General features: G+C 35.9%; 1 protein-coding gene and 1 non-coding gene across 2 annotated transcripts; both read right to left on the bottom strand.

Annotated features, from left to right (window-relative positions):
• Positions 1-1,146: 1,146 nt before the first annotated feature.
• Positions 1,147-7,506, bottom strand: LOC123526001 (uncharacterized). The gene is made up of 3 exons (XM_045305126.2): positions 7,059-7,506; positions 2,720-2,869; positions 1,147-2,029 (listed from the first exon to the last, which is right to left on the bottom strand). Exons 1-3 carry the CDS (start codon positions 7,267-7,269, stop codon positions 1,779-1,781), a joined length of 612 nt encoding a protein of 203 aa, XP_045161061.1. The 5' UTR covers positions 7,270-7,506; the 3' UTR covers positions 1,147-1,778.
• Positions 4,668-4,740, bottom strand: Trnaa-ugc (transfer RNA alanine (anticodon UGC)). The gene has a single exon. It is a non-coding gene; the product is annotated as a tRNA-Ala (tRNA).
• Positions 7,507-16,200: the final 8,694 nt, after the last annotated feature.

Raw genomic sequence — 16,200 nt, 5'->3', positions numbered from 1 at the left:
ACCTTTGGCCTACTGACACAAAAGCAATAGAGATCATCTGCTGGTCATGATCAACCTCCATATTAAGTTTCGTGATCATAGGCCCAAGCGTTCTCAAGTTATCGTCCAGAAACGGTTTAACTGTTACTGGTCACTTTGACCTTGAACTTTGACCTACTGACCTAAAAATCAATAGTGGTCATCTGCTGGTCATGTCCAACCTCCCTATCAACTTTCATGAACCTAGGCCCAAGCATTCCTTAGTTATCATCCGGATCTGGGTCACTGTGACTTTGACCTACTGACCTCAAAATCAACAGGGGTAAACTGCTGGTCATGATCAACCTCCCTATCAACTTTCATAATCCTAGGCCCAAACATTCTTGAGGTATTGTCCGGAAACGATTTAGCTGTTCCAGGTCACTGTGACCTTGACCTACTGACCTCAGAATCAATAGGGGTCATCTGCTGGTCATACTCAACCTTCCAATCAACTTTCATGATCCTAGGCCTAAGCGTTCTTTAGTTTTCATCCGGAAACCGTTTAACTGTTCCAGGTCACTGTGACCTTGACCTTTGACCTAATGATCTCAAAATCAATAGGGGTCATTTGCCGGTCATGACCAATCTCCCTATCAACTTTCATGATCCTAGACCCAAGCGTTCTTGAGTTATCATCCGGAAACCGATTGGTCTACGGACTGACAGACCGATCTGCAAAACAATATACGCCTCCTCCTCCTAAGGGAGGCACAATAAGTGGGTACTGGATACATGAACATACCGTATGTTGTAAACGGACGAGTAGTGCAATATCTGTGACTGTTTACCAGGCTTATTCTCGTTTATTGCTAGGGTATAATGTAATCTAAGAAGTTAATATTTCTAAATTTTTGATTATCCATAGAAATAAGGACATTTTCTTTTGAAAAAATATAGCTATTCACATAGCAATGTATATTTGATGCAAGTTATTATACATTCTTTTTAACAGCTAGAAATCGAGCGATAAGAAATTTATTCATAAGTAAGTGGTGTAAAACTAGAGTAGTTGTAGTATTTGAGCATTCCTGGTCATGCAAGAGCAAAACAAAATTTCGTGAGCTGTTGTCACGGATTAAAAGAGTTGTCTCCCATAGATAAGGACCACATAAAATAACGCGTACATTAACATTGTCTCATTTATATAAAATCGTATATAAAAATATCAACAGACAAATATATATTGGCAAGTATAAAAAAGCATATCTAATTTAATTTACAAGGTAGAGTTCCTGTATCAGCTATAAAAATCACCTACAAAAATGTCGCTATATTATACAGCACTAAACTAGTTTCTTTCATAAAGTTTATATCCAAAAATCGAAAACATGCTATGCGGTGAAGAGGGAGACACCTGCTAACTGAAAATGCAGCTTTGCATTTAAGCAATATTAGATCTGAGCATTGCTAAAGCGATATGAAATTAATAGATAACAAAATATACAGTATTTAATCAAATCGCGAGTATACTCTTCTAGAGTGAGGCGATTACTGAAGATGATGATATTGATGATAGCTTTTGCCATTGTTCCATGAGGTCAAAAATGTTTACTTTAAAGTGTGATTTCATAACTTGATAAGTTTACTTCTGAACAGTTTTTATAAGCCACGTGCCAAGTGTGTGCGAAATATGCTAATAAGAATTGCCATTGGTAAGCATCTGCCTTGTAAGAAATCTTCTATGAGTTTAAAATTGTGAGATCCTTTTAGGACAAGCAACATGGGGACAAAAGTTCCCTTCAGATTACAATATAAAATCAGTCATCCTCTTCTTCAAGTCTTATTGTGTAGAGTTTGTTCTTCTTTGGGTCTACATAGATCGTTGTTGGGTAATAGGGTTCTGTGATTCCTGCTGGACGCTTAGAAATCATTGAAACAAGCAGCACCAAGAACCCGATGAAAATGCATGCGCAACCGACGACAACACAAATCAAACTCCAAGCGACATCCCAGCCGTTGTCATTCACATTTATGCCGTAAACAATCACACCCGCAATGCCCGTTGCAGCTGAAAAGATAAAATCAGGTTAAAATCATTGAGAAACTACTTGGGAGTAAGTGACTGGAAGTCGACTTTGTTGCCGAGAACTCAAATTTAGACATACCTGATCCGAATGAATACTCTACTAAGCCACCAGAAACTGGTGAAATCAGATCTATTAAGAACTTTGGAATAGAATACATGTTTTTACACACTGTTGTAAGGTCAACGTTTAGCAAAAAAAAGTTGCAACGGTTGATCAAAATAGTTTTGTAGTATTATACCTCATGTTAAACACCTATGCAAAGTCCCTATCTCTCAAAATATACTAATTTTAATGTTTCTCACGCCGATCCGCGTTTTCGAATAATCCCCGGGTAGTAATTTTAATAACACCTGCGCAGAAGTGTCCTTTGCGCATCGCACTCAATGGGTGTATTTCAACAAGTTTCAGACTTTTCATCATCCGCGTTGTTATAACGGTTATAAAAATTTTTTTGTTTGTTGCAGTATAAAATTTCAGTTGCTATTAATATTTTATTTGTTTTCGTTGCTTCGGTAGGCCTATAATAAAATAAATTACACATGTCATTGAGGTTGTTATTGTCAACCCTCAAAATGTATTAACACCCGCGCCTATCGGCTCGGGTGTTCTGCTGACAATAGCCATAACACCCTCACTGCCATGTGTTATTTATATATTGTACAAAAACTTACTTGAAAGAAGACATAAAACACACATGGTTCCCATCATGCAGCGGTAGTACATTCCCAGTGCCACATACATGTATACCGGAAGTATCACCAGCGGTAATGACACGAAGACCACCGCACAGCATTCCAGGGCTCGGGTAATATGCAGCCATGCTGGAAAAGTAGAAGCAATGGATTAATACCTGTTTTTAATACAGAGGGTATATCATTGTATTTCCATTCAGAATTAAACTAAAAGCACTTTCGATTTGAGAATACAAGAAACTGATTGAAAATATACGTTCGATACAATACCAAATGCCTAAACACGGTCTTGATATTACTTAGTGCAATTCATTTATGACATCCACATTTTTCCTTGGTTACTTAAGATAAAATGGCGTACAAAATGTATCTATTGACTTATTTTTGCAAGTGACGTCATATACATCCTTATCCGCCATTTTCGGCTACTTTCATACCTTTCTTTTATAAGCCAGTGAAACGGGATGTATTATGGGAACGATGAGGGGGCAAGCGGTGTCCACTCAACCTGACCGCTCTCTAACTCAGCAGTTTTTAAGCAATGCTAACCAATGTTTATGGGCATTTTGTTTCGGCCAGATTTGATAACCAACAGGACTGTCTGAGTAGCTCTGGAGTTATGGCTCTTTAAACTGCGAACATTGACATGGTCCGCTCTCTAAGAAGTCCTAAACCACTGTTCACTAAACTTGGTCACATGGTTTATGAACAGCAACTCTGTAACAATTCGGATTGTTCCAATGAATGGAGTTAAGACCATTGAATAAGTCAAAACTGCGAACTCTGTAACTTGATAACTTCTTATCCAATCATTCACCGAATTTGGCCACAATGTTAATAAGCATAATATCTCGGCAAAGTTTGATAACCAGCTAGACTCTCCCGAGTCTTTCTGGTGTTGTGGCCCTTAAAATTACATAAAACTGCGAAAACTGACAGTGTACAATAACCACATAAACCAAGGTGTTCTTATCAAAATGCACCAGGCTTAGTCAAACTATTTATTATTAGCATATTAGCTCATTCCAAAATATGACAATAATATGAAAGATATTCTTGGTTTACTAAATTAGGCAATCGATCATTAAAGGTCTCTGACCGAATCACTTTGCTTCTCACCCGCGGCTGCGGCCTGCAAAGGGATGTAGAATTATTTCATGGTAGGAAGTCATGCAGTTGACTTGCGGAAGGTCCTTGGTACTATCAAGGTCACCGCCTTTGCTTTAGACAATGGCCGGTAGGGTACGTCGGGTCTTCAACCACCAGTCGCCATATTTATGTCCAAAAAATTGTCGATGTACCGAAACAATACTGTTATTCCAGTATATGTTATGTGTTTATATTTGTCAGACTATTTCGCGTATCAACGAACAGATCTGCCTAAGTAACATTTTTATGTAAATTTATGCAGGCTGTAATTACTACATGTTTTCAGACAACATATTTTTGGTATAACTGTTACATTTATAGCAGATTCGCCCGCCATTAATATTTTATTTCAGTTTAGTGTCAACAAAACGAAAGGATGCACACAGATATGCACTGATGCATCAGAAACATTGAGGTTGGCTTGAAGTTGCCATTGCATCATAATATGGAAGAGAGGGAACTTGTTAATTTAATGTGTTGGTCGCTCGTCCGAAAGAGCCCGAGTTCAAACTTCTTCGTTAGGTATTGTAATAGGAGCGGAGCCCTTTACAGGACTCGAACCTGCGACCTTCTGCTTGCAAGTCAGATGCTCTACCAACTTAGCTAATCGGACAATCGATATCATAGACTAATTATATACATTATATACACACTGCTACATTCCTCCCTCCTTTTTTTCAAAGACATAACTCAGATTCCTTTTTGACTAACCCAGCCATTGCTTCACCCTAGCTCTAGGATTCCAAGGCTAGTCACCACACTCACGGCACCAATGTGCAGTCCGATACAGGACTCGAACCTGCGACCTTCTGCTTGCAAGTCAGATGCTCTACCAACTGAGCTAATCGGACAATCGATATCATAGACTAATTATATACATTATATACACACTGCTACAGTATAAACTCCTCTTGTTTCCAGGGTTGTGTGACTGAGATTGTTTGAACTTTCTTCACAACCTGATCTGTTTTAAACGGGCAAATTTGTGCATATTCTTCAGATGCAACCTAATATGGTAAATTTAGTATTTCATGACATGTAAATCATGATTTTCTGCATGATATATTGATATTTCCATACATCTTTGCATCAAGTTATTCAAATTTCAATAAATAATCTATCTCGAAATCAAAAAGACACAGTTCAGTCTTTGTGCAAATAATTGCGCCTTTGATGCGTACCGTTCACTTTGTTATAAAATTTTGTCTAACGTTGCTGATAAGACGACGAACTTTAAATATAGTTCACACATATATAATTTGCTCAAAACTGCGTGATATATACAGCTTTACTATTTTGCCAAAATCAATTTTACCTTTTATGATTACGGTGTTTTTCTCTCTTACAAACGTGCACCCCACAGTTACCACATTATGGTCTATTTCATCTTCAATAATGTAGCTGTCAATTTGTTTTTCGTCCCTTAAATGTATTATATTTCCTATTTGTATTGTAACGTAGTTCAAGGATGGTGAGAACAGTGAATATTTTGTCCCTAGGATACAAATTTGCATCATATCTGAAGAATGAAAGGTTATCTGATTATCGGTTGTGACTTTATAGCTACTTCAGTGACTATCATAGACCATTTTTAACCTCTTAAGTCACAAGAAGGTAAGTTATTTGGTCCGTACATATACAAGAGAGATATATGTGTTGTTGAAGAAGTTGTTTATAAAACAAATCCTTGATATATGTTGTCAACATTGAAAGATCAAACTTTTTATGCTTAGAATATGCATTATAACGATCACGAGGTTATCAAGAGATATTTAGATTAAACGGGAGTTGATTATCTACAATCTTTTATTATTCGTGTTTTTAATGCTTAGTTCCCCCCAAGTATAACACGTTTGACTGCTTATTTAGGCGTACAACAATATTTTATGCCAATTTATTCTGAATCAATAAATATTATAGCTTCAGACAATGTCTATAATCTATGGGCGAATCGAACGCTTGACTGCTGGCCTGAACGGTTGAGTTCGTACAGATTCAAAATCGTACCGAGTCAGTCCCATCCCTGCGCACTGAAATCGCACTCTTCAAATTTGAAAGACATATTTGTTTTAATGTTTTTTAAGCAAATATTTTTTATAGTTACTGTATTTGCTGTGCTCCTACACACAATATTGAATATCACTCAATCTGTTCGTGAATAAATTATGTTCAGTCAGTTTTCACGCGAGTAGGCAGCAGTAATTTCTCTCTTAACCTTAAAGCTAATCATTCATAAAATGTTAGATTGGGCGGTTACCTTGTGAATTTATCATGTGAATCACTGAAGATGAAACTTCATTAAAATATATGATAGTGAATTTACCTGTTTGGAGAAAGTATTTCTTCATTAAAGATGCATCGCGTGAACTTTAAGCAAAACACGGTCATATTTTAGTTACGAAATGTCATTAATGTCGTAAACTAATTAAGAAAGATAATGAATGTTATTCATAAAAGTGCATTTACCTTTGCCACTAGTTAACAAAATGTCTGGTCTACAATGTTCTTTAAAAGCTACGGATGTACGTGAAGATATGTCATCTGATTTTTTAAGACAACACATGTTTGGATACTTCTGAGAAGGCTGCTAGTAATATCAACACTTCAACACAACATACGTTTATAGTCCTACATCAACTAATATTCTGCTAATAATATCAAGACAGGACTTGTATCCAATCATTTTTTAAAGACAAAATAAATGTATTGGAAAAGAGCCAGCTCAGTTCTGTCCAAATGCAAGTACGAGTATGCATATTTCTTAAATCATAAGTGATGCAGCTTTGTTCAAGGTTTGAAAATCATAAGTTAAGTGATGTTTATTTGTTTATTTTGCATTAATGACCGTTTTTAACTATATAACGGCGGGCAGTTAACCTAACCAGAGTTTCTGGAGTCTGTACCAGTATTAACCTGTTCTCCGCAAATAACTGTCAATTTCCCCAAATGAATCTGTGGTGGAGAACAAATGATTTCAGGTAGAATGTCTTTTTATCAATCGTCGTGGAGAACATACAATCTGCTATCTGCCTATTAAGGAAATGTTATTGCGTAGCTGTCGCCGAATACCAGAATTAAAATGTGTATGACATTGTATATCATTTGCATCACCTTACATCACACAATATCATGAATAAAACTTTCAACATGAAAATAAAATCATACTCACTTGGAATATGCATTAAGCTTGGCTGATCGTATATATAACAGTCTTTACTTTCGGGGTTTATACAGCGTCCGTACCTCCAAAGTCCGACATAATGAACGCCATCATTAGCCCAGAATGGCGCTGCGAATCCGAGAATAACTAGCACAGCCCCTGCCAACAGAGCTATCGAAGAAATAAGGGGCAACGAAGCTGCCCCGAATCCGCCAGCCATTTTGTCACGTGACTTTCACCGGAAATAAAAAGATGCTATGTCCTTATGTAATAGGTAAGAATGAATTTATTTTATCAAGCTTTAAACATCCAACATAACTCACTTAATTGATTTAATTATATTGATAATCAATATAATAATTTATCCTGCAGACGAAAATGGCGAAACTTGCGCGTTCTTCCCAGTGATCGAGCGTTTATTGATCGCTTCAGCAATCGGATCACGTGACTAAAAGTTGCAAGTCAAGTTTCTGCTTAAGTGTAGCGTGAAATTTGAAAGTTTTGTATTTAAATATAAATTTAATGATTCATTTCCCTACGCTAACGTTATATACTGACATTAAACCTGCGTGTCTCTCCCTTAGCTACGATATTATTATAGTATTACCTTACAAGCTTGAAACTGTCTAACGAACGATTGACTTTAACGTTTGTACGAGAGATCTGCAGTTGTTCAATGAGAAAATCCGCTGCTGTTATGATCTTCTGTTTGTAGAGAGTTTCATAGCCACAGTTGAAGAAAACAAGTCGAATACTTATTTCTAAAAGTACAACTTGCATTTAGAGACCACCCAAGCGAAGAGCAAAATTGGTCTCTGAATACAACATAATTTGTCCTTAAAGAACATTAAAAGGAACTGAAAAAGCGATCTCTTAATGCAAATGGTCTCTTAATAGACGTGGTCTCTCAAGTAAGTTGGACTGTATTTAGAAATAAGTGTCAAGGACGACATACAGAGCAAGATGTGCTCCCGACATTTCGGAATACTCGTTACTATTCATTTTCTAAGCACTTTTCTCATTTACTACGTAAAACCATGCGCAAATAGCAAGTAAAGAATAATGTGACTCGGAAAAAAGACATTATTTCCAGTACGTTATCAATTACCAATTATTACCAATTTCATGATATCAATTATACATCCATTTAACATGTTTATATCATAAATGATGAATTAAATTTAATGCATAACCAAAATGACTGGTAACGCAGGACCAGCGACTTCAAAATGCAGTCGGGAGCTCACCCTGCGCGGTAAGACTGGTCAGCAATAATACACTGTCTCGCGTGCAACATCATGGTGTCTCAATTTTGTTCTCGATTGTTGGACAACATCATGTGTTCATGCAATGCTTGACTGGTAAAATGAAACTTCAGATAAAGCAAATTATTTTACTTCATTTTCTTTCTGATTAAGCCCTGTTAAATTGATAAAATGGAACTTCTGATGAATTTAGCCTTGTCTTGCCTGACTCGATGGGTGAGTTGGAGCTTCAGACAGAGCACATCAATTTTCTTCGGTTTTGTTCTGAATTAGTCTTGTTTGATTCATGGAACAGAACTTCAGATAAAAACTTATCATTTTGCCTTGGTTTCTTTTTGGGTTTTTTTTTGGGGGGGGGGGGGGGGGGGGGGTGTTTACTGAGAAGTGTGTGATTGTAAAAATTAAATTTCAGATGGTCTCCATTTTGTTTTGGTTAGGACTAGTTGATTGGAGGAACGGAACTTCGCAAAACGTACCATCATACAAGCTTTTGTTCTGGTTAAGCCCTGTTTGATGGATGAAATGAAGCCTCGTATACATGTATCAATGTCGAGTTCTGCTCAAACCGGGGCTAGAGGGCGTGGACGGTGGCTTGTATTTCCACTTCCGTCCATCAATAAAACACTTTGTGATTTTCCACTTTTTCTATTTCAGATAACGGATAATAGGTTGTCTCCATTTTGTTCCGCTTAAATTAAACTTCAGACAAATCACGGCACGTCGTTTTGCTTCCATTTTGTTTTGGTTCAGTATATCTTGATTAACGAAATGGACCTTCAAATAAAGTATATGATCATGCCTCCCATTCTGCTGGTTTAGTCCGACATTTTTTGGTGAAAGGAAAGTTCTAATAAAACACATTACCATGCCTTCAACTTGATTAGAGAAATATATCTTCAGAAAAAAAGCATAACTCGTGCCTACATTTTGTTCCGGTTTCGCATACTTTGATGAAGTCAATGTGGAGTGAAGTGGAGTACACATCAGTTTGCCTCAATTTTGTTCTGATTCAGCCATGCTTTAACCTCAGATAAAGCATACCATCGTGTCTCTGTTTTATTCTAGTTTATCCACTGTCGATTGGTATCACGCAACTTGAGATGAAACACAACACCTTGTTTAGCCTTGAAACTCCATTTAAAGCACTCACCAGGTGTTCTAGTAAAGTCTCGTTTATTTGGTGGAATGGAACTTAAAACTAATGACATCGTCTTGTCTCTGTTTTGCTCTAGTTTAGCCATGCTTGTCTAGTTGAAAGAAAATTCAGAACAAATCTAAGGGCATTGTCTTGTCTTTATTTTGTTTTTATGTATTCATGACTGATAGGGCTTGAGATAAACAGAACGTCATACATCCATTTTGTTCCGGTTAAACCATGTTCGATTGGCGAAATGAAGCTTCAGATAAAACACGCAACCTCTTGTTTTGTCTTGCTTGACTGGTGAAATGAAACTTCAGATACAGTACATCACCTTGCCTCCATTTTTATTAAGTCTTGTCATGACTGACTGGTGAAAAAGAACTGCAGTTAAAGAAAATCTTCATGCATCCAGTTTGATCCTGTGAAGCCTGACTGTCTGGTGAAACGGATCTTCAGATAACACGTTTTTCTTTTGCCATGCTTGATTGTTGAAATTGAAACGTTAGATACAACGCTGGTTTAGCCATATTTGATAAATGAAATGAAAATTTAGATAAAGAACATCTTCTTGCCCCTATTTCATTCTAGTGCAACTAAGCTTCAAATCAAGCACATCGTCTTTTGTCCATTTTCGGCCAAGTTGCACGTTTTGATTAATGAAATAGGACTTCAGATAGATAAAACATCTGACATGATTGGTGTAATGAAACTTCAGCCAAAGTACATCATCTTGCTGTCAATTGTTCTTGCTTAGCGTGTGAAATTGAACTTCCGATAAAGCACATCATTTTGCTGTCCATGGAACTTGTTAGCCTTGGTTCATTGGCGAAATGGATATTTAGATATAACACATTATTTTGTCTTCACTTTCTTCCGGTTCAGCCATCCTACATTGATAGATTCAGATGAAGTGAAGCCTCTTGTCTGCGTTTTGGTCTTGCTTTGCCTGGCTTGACAGGTGGAAAGGAACTTAAGACAGAGCATTTCATCTTTCTTCAATTTCGTTCTGGTTTATTCTGGATTGGTAGGCGAAATGAAACTTCAGAAAAAGCATATCACCATAAATACAGTTTGCTCTTGTTTAGTCCTGCTTACTAAAATATAGATAGAGCGCATGATGTGGTTTCCACTATGCTTTTGTTTATGCTGGTGAAACGGAACTTCAGAACAAACTCTTGACCATGTCACGCTTTCCTTTCCCTCACATCGGTCGATTATTTTATTAAATACATTTTCATATCTCCTTCATTAATGATACTGTGTTCCAAACGCTGTTTAAAGAGTGTAGTCTTATTCTGGTTTAGCTCTGCTTGATTTGCAAATTTAAACTTCATGTTAAGCTCATCATTGTCTTGCCTCCATATTGTCTTGGTTCAGCGTACGTTTATTAATGTAATGGAACGTAAAGTACACACGCCATAATGCCTCCCATTTTTTTCTGGTTTTGCCTGGCATGCTTGGTGAAATATGAAATAGAAGTTCAGATATTGCTTCAACTTTGGTCCGGTTAAGTCATGCTTTATGGGTAAAAAAAGTTATATAACGCACATAGTCTTGCTTCCATTTTTTCTGGTTTAGCTCGGCTTGAATGGTGAAACAGAACTTCAGATTGTGCACATCATTTTGCTTTTACTTTATTCTGGATTAGTCTGCTTGGATTAGTCAAATGGAACGTAAAATAAAGCACATTATCATGTTTTCAAATGTATTCATTCTTGACGTATGATTGTAAGACAAGGTCTTGTCTTTTTTTTCCCACCCTGTTATTGACTAGTTTAGCTTGATTTTGTATAAAGGGTCTTCAGCTCAACCAAATCATCATGCCTCCATTTTGCTTAGTTGGTAAAACCAGACTTGATGAATGAAATGAAACCTTATATAAAGCACATTACCTTACCTCCATTTTGTTCTGGTTTAGGCATGCTTGATGAGTGAAGAAGACAAATTTAAACATGTCATCTTGTCATCATTTTGTTCTGGTTTTTGCATGGCTTCATTAGAGACATTAAATATCAGAAAGAGCAGAACATATTGTCTCCATTGTTTTCTGGCTTAGTCTGGCTTCATTGACAAAAACACACAGCATCATGACGTTCATTTTGTATTGGATTACTGGTTAAATTAAACTTCATAAAAAGCAAAGCATCGTGCCTACATATCACTGTGTTCCGGTTTAGTCGTATCTGACTGGTGACATGACTCTTGAGATAAAACTCTTCCTTTTGCCATCAATTGTTCTTGTTTAGCCTAACTTGTTTGGGGAAATAAACTTCAGAAAAAGCCTTCATCTTCCTATCCAATGTGTTATTTAGTTTCTTTAGATTGGTGGAATAGATCTTCAGATATAACGTATCTTGTCTCTACTTACATGGTTTAGCATGGCTTGCTTGTTCAAATGGAACTTCATATAAAATTTATACTCTTGTCTCCATTTGTTCTGGTTTAGCATGGCTTGCTTGTTGAAATGGAACTTCATATAAAATTTATACTCTTGTCTCCATTTGTTCTGGTTTAGCATGGCTTGCTTGTTGAAATGGAACTTCATATAAAATTTATACTCTTGTCTCCATTTGTTCTGGTTTAGCATGGCTTGCTTGTTGAAATGGAACTTCATATAAAATTTATACTCTTGTCTCCATTTTTGTTCTGGTTTAGCATATGGTTGTGCTTGTTGTAAATGGAACTTCATATAAAATTTATACTCTTGTCTCCATTTGTTCTGGTTTAGCATGGCTTGCTTGTTGAAATGGAACTTCATATAAAATTTATACTCTTGTCTCCATTTGTTCTGGTTTAGCATGGCTTGTTGTTGAAATGGAACTTCAGATAAAATTTATACTCTTGTCTCCATTTGTTCTGGTTTAGCATGGCTTGCTTGTTGAAATGGAACTTCAGATAAAATTAATACTCTTGTCTTCATTTGTTCTGGTTTAGCATGGCTTGCTTGTTGAAATGGAACTTCATATAAAATTTATACTCTTGTCTCCATGTGTTCTGGTTTATCATGGCTTGCTTGTTGAAATGGAACTTCAGATAAAATTTATACTCTTGTCTCCATTTGTTCTGGTTTAGCATGGCTTGCTTGTTGAAATGGAACTTCAGATAAAATTTATACTCTTGTCTCCATTTGTTCTGGTTTAGCATGGCTTGCTTGTTGAAATGGAACTTCAGATAAAATTTATACTCTTGTCTCCATTTCTTCTGGTTTAGCATGGCTTGCTTGTTGAAATGGAACTTCAGATAAAATTTATACTCTTGTCTCCATTTGTTCTGGTTTGTCATGGCTTGTTGTTGAAATGGAACTTCAGATAAAATTTATACTCTTGTCTCCATTTGTTCTGGTTTGTCATGGCTTGTTGTTGAAATGGAACTTCAGATAAAATTTATACTCTTGTCTCCATTTGTTCTGGTTTATCATGGCTTGCTTGTTGAAATGGACCTTCACATAAAATTTATACTCTTGTCTCCATTTGTTCTGGTTTAGCACGGCTTGTTGTTGAAATGGAACTTCAGATAAAATTTATACACTTGTCTCCATTTGTTCTGGTTTAGCATGGCTTGTTGTTGAAATGGAACTTTGTCACAAATTGACATACGGGCCTTATCTTATCTGTAGTGTAAATGCAGGTATTGCATCATCTTTTTGTAAATTTTTGAGTTATTGAGGTAAATGTCAGATTTCACGCATAAAATACCTCTCATGTTTTTTTTTGTATTTCATAACTTAAATTTCCATGTAAATTTCATTAAATTCTGTTCAGTAATAAGAATGTTGATATTTTATAAACTTCAATAATTTATGTTTTTATCCCCAAAACCACTATAATGGGCCTCAAATTGTCAATTTCAATCCGCGCCAAAATAGTCAGATTTCCCGGCTATATCGTGAATCCCGTGAAAATGACAATAGTCGGAGTCCACGGCTTAGCCGTGAATCCCATGAAATTTAGTATTTGGCGGGACATAACCCTTTAAAATAGACTGGACTAGATATGCCTTGCGCACACCACCTTCCGACATTATAGACGAATCTATGTCTGAATTATTTTCTTGCTAGAAATTTATGCTCGATCGAGGTAAGAAATTTATTTGTTAGATTTTTGTATGATTTTTGCATTACGATTTTTATTTGGTAAATTTTTTGTTCATTCTACAGAATTCTGTAACATTTACTTTTCGGAATATGATTTTGGCTAGTTTCGGTATGTCAGGATAATTTATTTAATTTTTCAGACTTTTGTTAATTATTTAGAAAGAGGAATCTAAAATGTTTCATTTATAGAAGATGTTAGATTTATACTGAAATTTGTATCGTGATAATTGTAAAGCACTGTTTCAAAAACATATGTCAAACATTTTGTTAATTATGGAACGCCATTACTGCATTGTATTGTTATGTATAAATCTATATGGCAAGTCTAGTACTGTGTATGTAATATATTATTGTAATTTGAAATTGTATGCCAGTCTATTGCATACACATACAATGTCCATTTTAGTGTATGGCATTAGATATTATATGGATGCCAACTATCATATAACGTTTGATTTACATTGAATTTTGTTAATTTGTAGTTGTAAATAATGGCTGCAGTTTATCATTTCCATTACTATAATGTTTCATCATATACTTTTCATATCATTTCATACTTTAACTTAAGTCTTTAAAGTAAGTAATTTTTGTAATAATGGAAGTAATTAGTGACGTATTTTAATCACGTGACGTATGAACTTAGTAGCACATATATTTTGTATAAGTAGCACGTATTATTTATGGGAACCTACGGAGGTATGGTGTACCCAAAGGAGCAGTTTTATGCCCTGACTTGTTTGTTTTGCTATGGTGCTTACCATATGTTATATATTTTAGCTTCTTCCGCCAGACGATTTTCCTGGTGATGTCATAACCCGGAAGTACAATGTCCGAGGTTCACTTGTCTTCACTCGCCTGGATGTGATATTCCCAGCGCAGAGCTTACGTCCCATGGTTGTGCCGTAAACCGCAAAGACGCTGATTTTTGTTATCCTCTGAAGTCAGCTCAGGGATGCAATCACCTACCACCATAGGGAGCCAATACGGAATCAAAGTATTCACGGTTTAAAGGGACTGGATTAGAAGATATGTTGTCATATACTGTTTGTGCTACTTAAAGTTCACAATTAAATTAAAGAACTGTGTCACGTCAGATTAAAATGGAACTATAAGAACTTTTGTATCTAGAGATACTGAACTTTTTTTTTCTTTCTTATAATCAGTTTTTTTTTTCTTTTCATATCATCTATTCATTGTTAATAATCATCTTTTGAAAATAAATTTGTAAATATTGTAAAGGGTGTTGATTTGTTCTGATGGTTACTGTCGCCGGTACGGCCTTTCCTGTCACTGCTGCAGTTAAATGGGTGTTAATAATGTTCGAATAGCTACTGTGTCTGGTCGACCAATCCCACTTCTGACACCATTGTGACAAACTTCAGATAAAATTTATACACTTGTCTCCATTTGTTCTGGTTTAGCATGGCTTGTTGTTGAAATGGAACTTCAGATAAAATTTATACTCTTGTCCCATTTGTTCTGGTTTAGCATGGCTTGTTGTTGAAATGGAACTTCAGATAAAATTTATACTCTTGTCTCCATTTGTTCTGGTTTAGCATGGCTTGTTGTTGAAATGGAACTTCAGGTAAAATTTATACTCTTGTCTCCATTTGTTCTGGTTTAGCACGGCTTGTTGTTGAAACTGAATTTCAGGTAAAATTTATACTCTTGTCTCCATTTGTTCTGGTTTAGCACGGCTTGTTGTTGAAATGGAACTTCAGGTAAAATTTATACTCTTGTCTCCATTTGTTCTGGTTTAGCATGGCTTGCTTGTTGAAATGGAACTTTAGGTAAAATTTATACTCTTGTCTCCATTTGTTCTGGTTTAGCATGGCTTGTCGTTGAAATGGACCTTCAGATGAAATTTATACTCTTGTCTGCATTTGTTCTAGTTTAGCATGGCTTGTTGTTGAAATGGAACTTCAGATGAAATTTATACTCTTGTCTCCATTTGTTCTGGTTTAGCATGGCTTGTTGTTTAAAAAATGGAACTTCAGATGAAATTTATACTCTTGTCTCCATTTGTTCTGGTTTAGCAAGGCTTGTTGTTGAAATGGAACTTCAGATAAAATTTATACTCTTGTCTCCATTTGTTCTGTTTTAGCAAGGCTTGTTGTTGAAATGGAACTTCAGATGAAATTTATACTCTTGTCTCCATTTGTTCTGGTTTAGCAAGGCTTGTTGTTGAAATGGAACTTCAGATGAAATTTATACTCTTGTCTCCATTTGTTCTGGTTTAGCATGGCTTGCTTTTTGAAATGGAACTTCAGATAAAATTTATACTCTTGTCTCCATTTGTTGTTGTTTAGCATGGCTTGATTCTTAAAATGGAACTTTAGATAAAATTTATACTCTTGTCTCCATTTGTTCTGGTTTAGCATGGCTTGATTTTTAAAATGGAACTTTAGATAAAATTTGGATTTTTTTGTGAAGTTTGGGCTTTCTAAATCCCCCCCCCCCCCTCCCCCCAGTTGCGCTGAAGTTTCGGTATTTTTATATAGTTTTGTATTGTACAGGGTTTATATAACTAGCAGTTCGTTTTAATTTCTAATGGTACGTTTTAGGTCACATATAATTATACCTCTGTACTCTCAAGAGATAAATAGCAGTCGGTTTTATGCAAATCTGACACATAATAGATAGATAGATAGA

The sequence above is a fragment of the Mercenaria mercenaria genome, chromosome 1 (genome assembly GCF_021730395.1).
Source record: "Mercenaria mercenaria strain notata chromosome 1, MADL_Memer_1, whole genome shotgun sequence".
NCBI lineage: Eukaryota > Metazoa > Mollusca > Bivalvia > Venerida > Veneridae > Mercenaria > Mercenaria mercenaria.
This window is presented reverse-complemented; position numbering and strand designations above follow the sequence as displayed.

What these genes read in the sequence shown, in the direction of transcription:
- LOC123526001 (XM_045305126.2), bottom strand. Translation starts at nt 7,269, where the DNA reads ATGGCTGGCGGATTCGGGGCAGCTTCGTTGCCCCTTATTTCTTCGATA. An exon ending in AAGCTTAATGCATATTCCAA is followed by an intron (nt 2,870 to 7,058) that starts GTGAGTATGATT and finishes CTACTTTTCCAG; the next exon opens with CATGGCTGCATATTACCCGA. An exon ending in TGTTTTATGTCTTCTTTCAA is followed by an intron (nt 2,030 to 2,719) that starts GTAAGTTTTTGT and finishes TTATCTTTTCAG; the next exon opens with CTGCAACGGGCATTGCGGGT.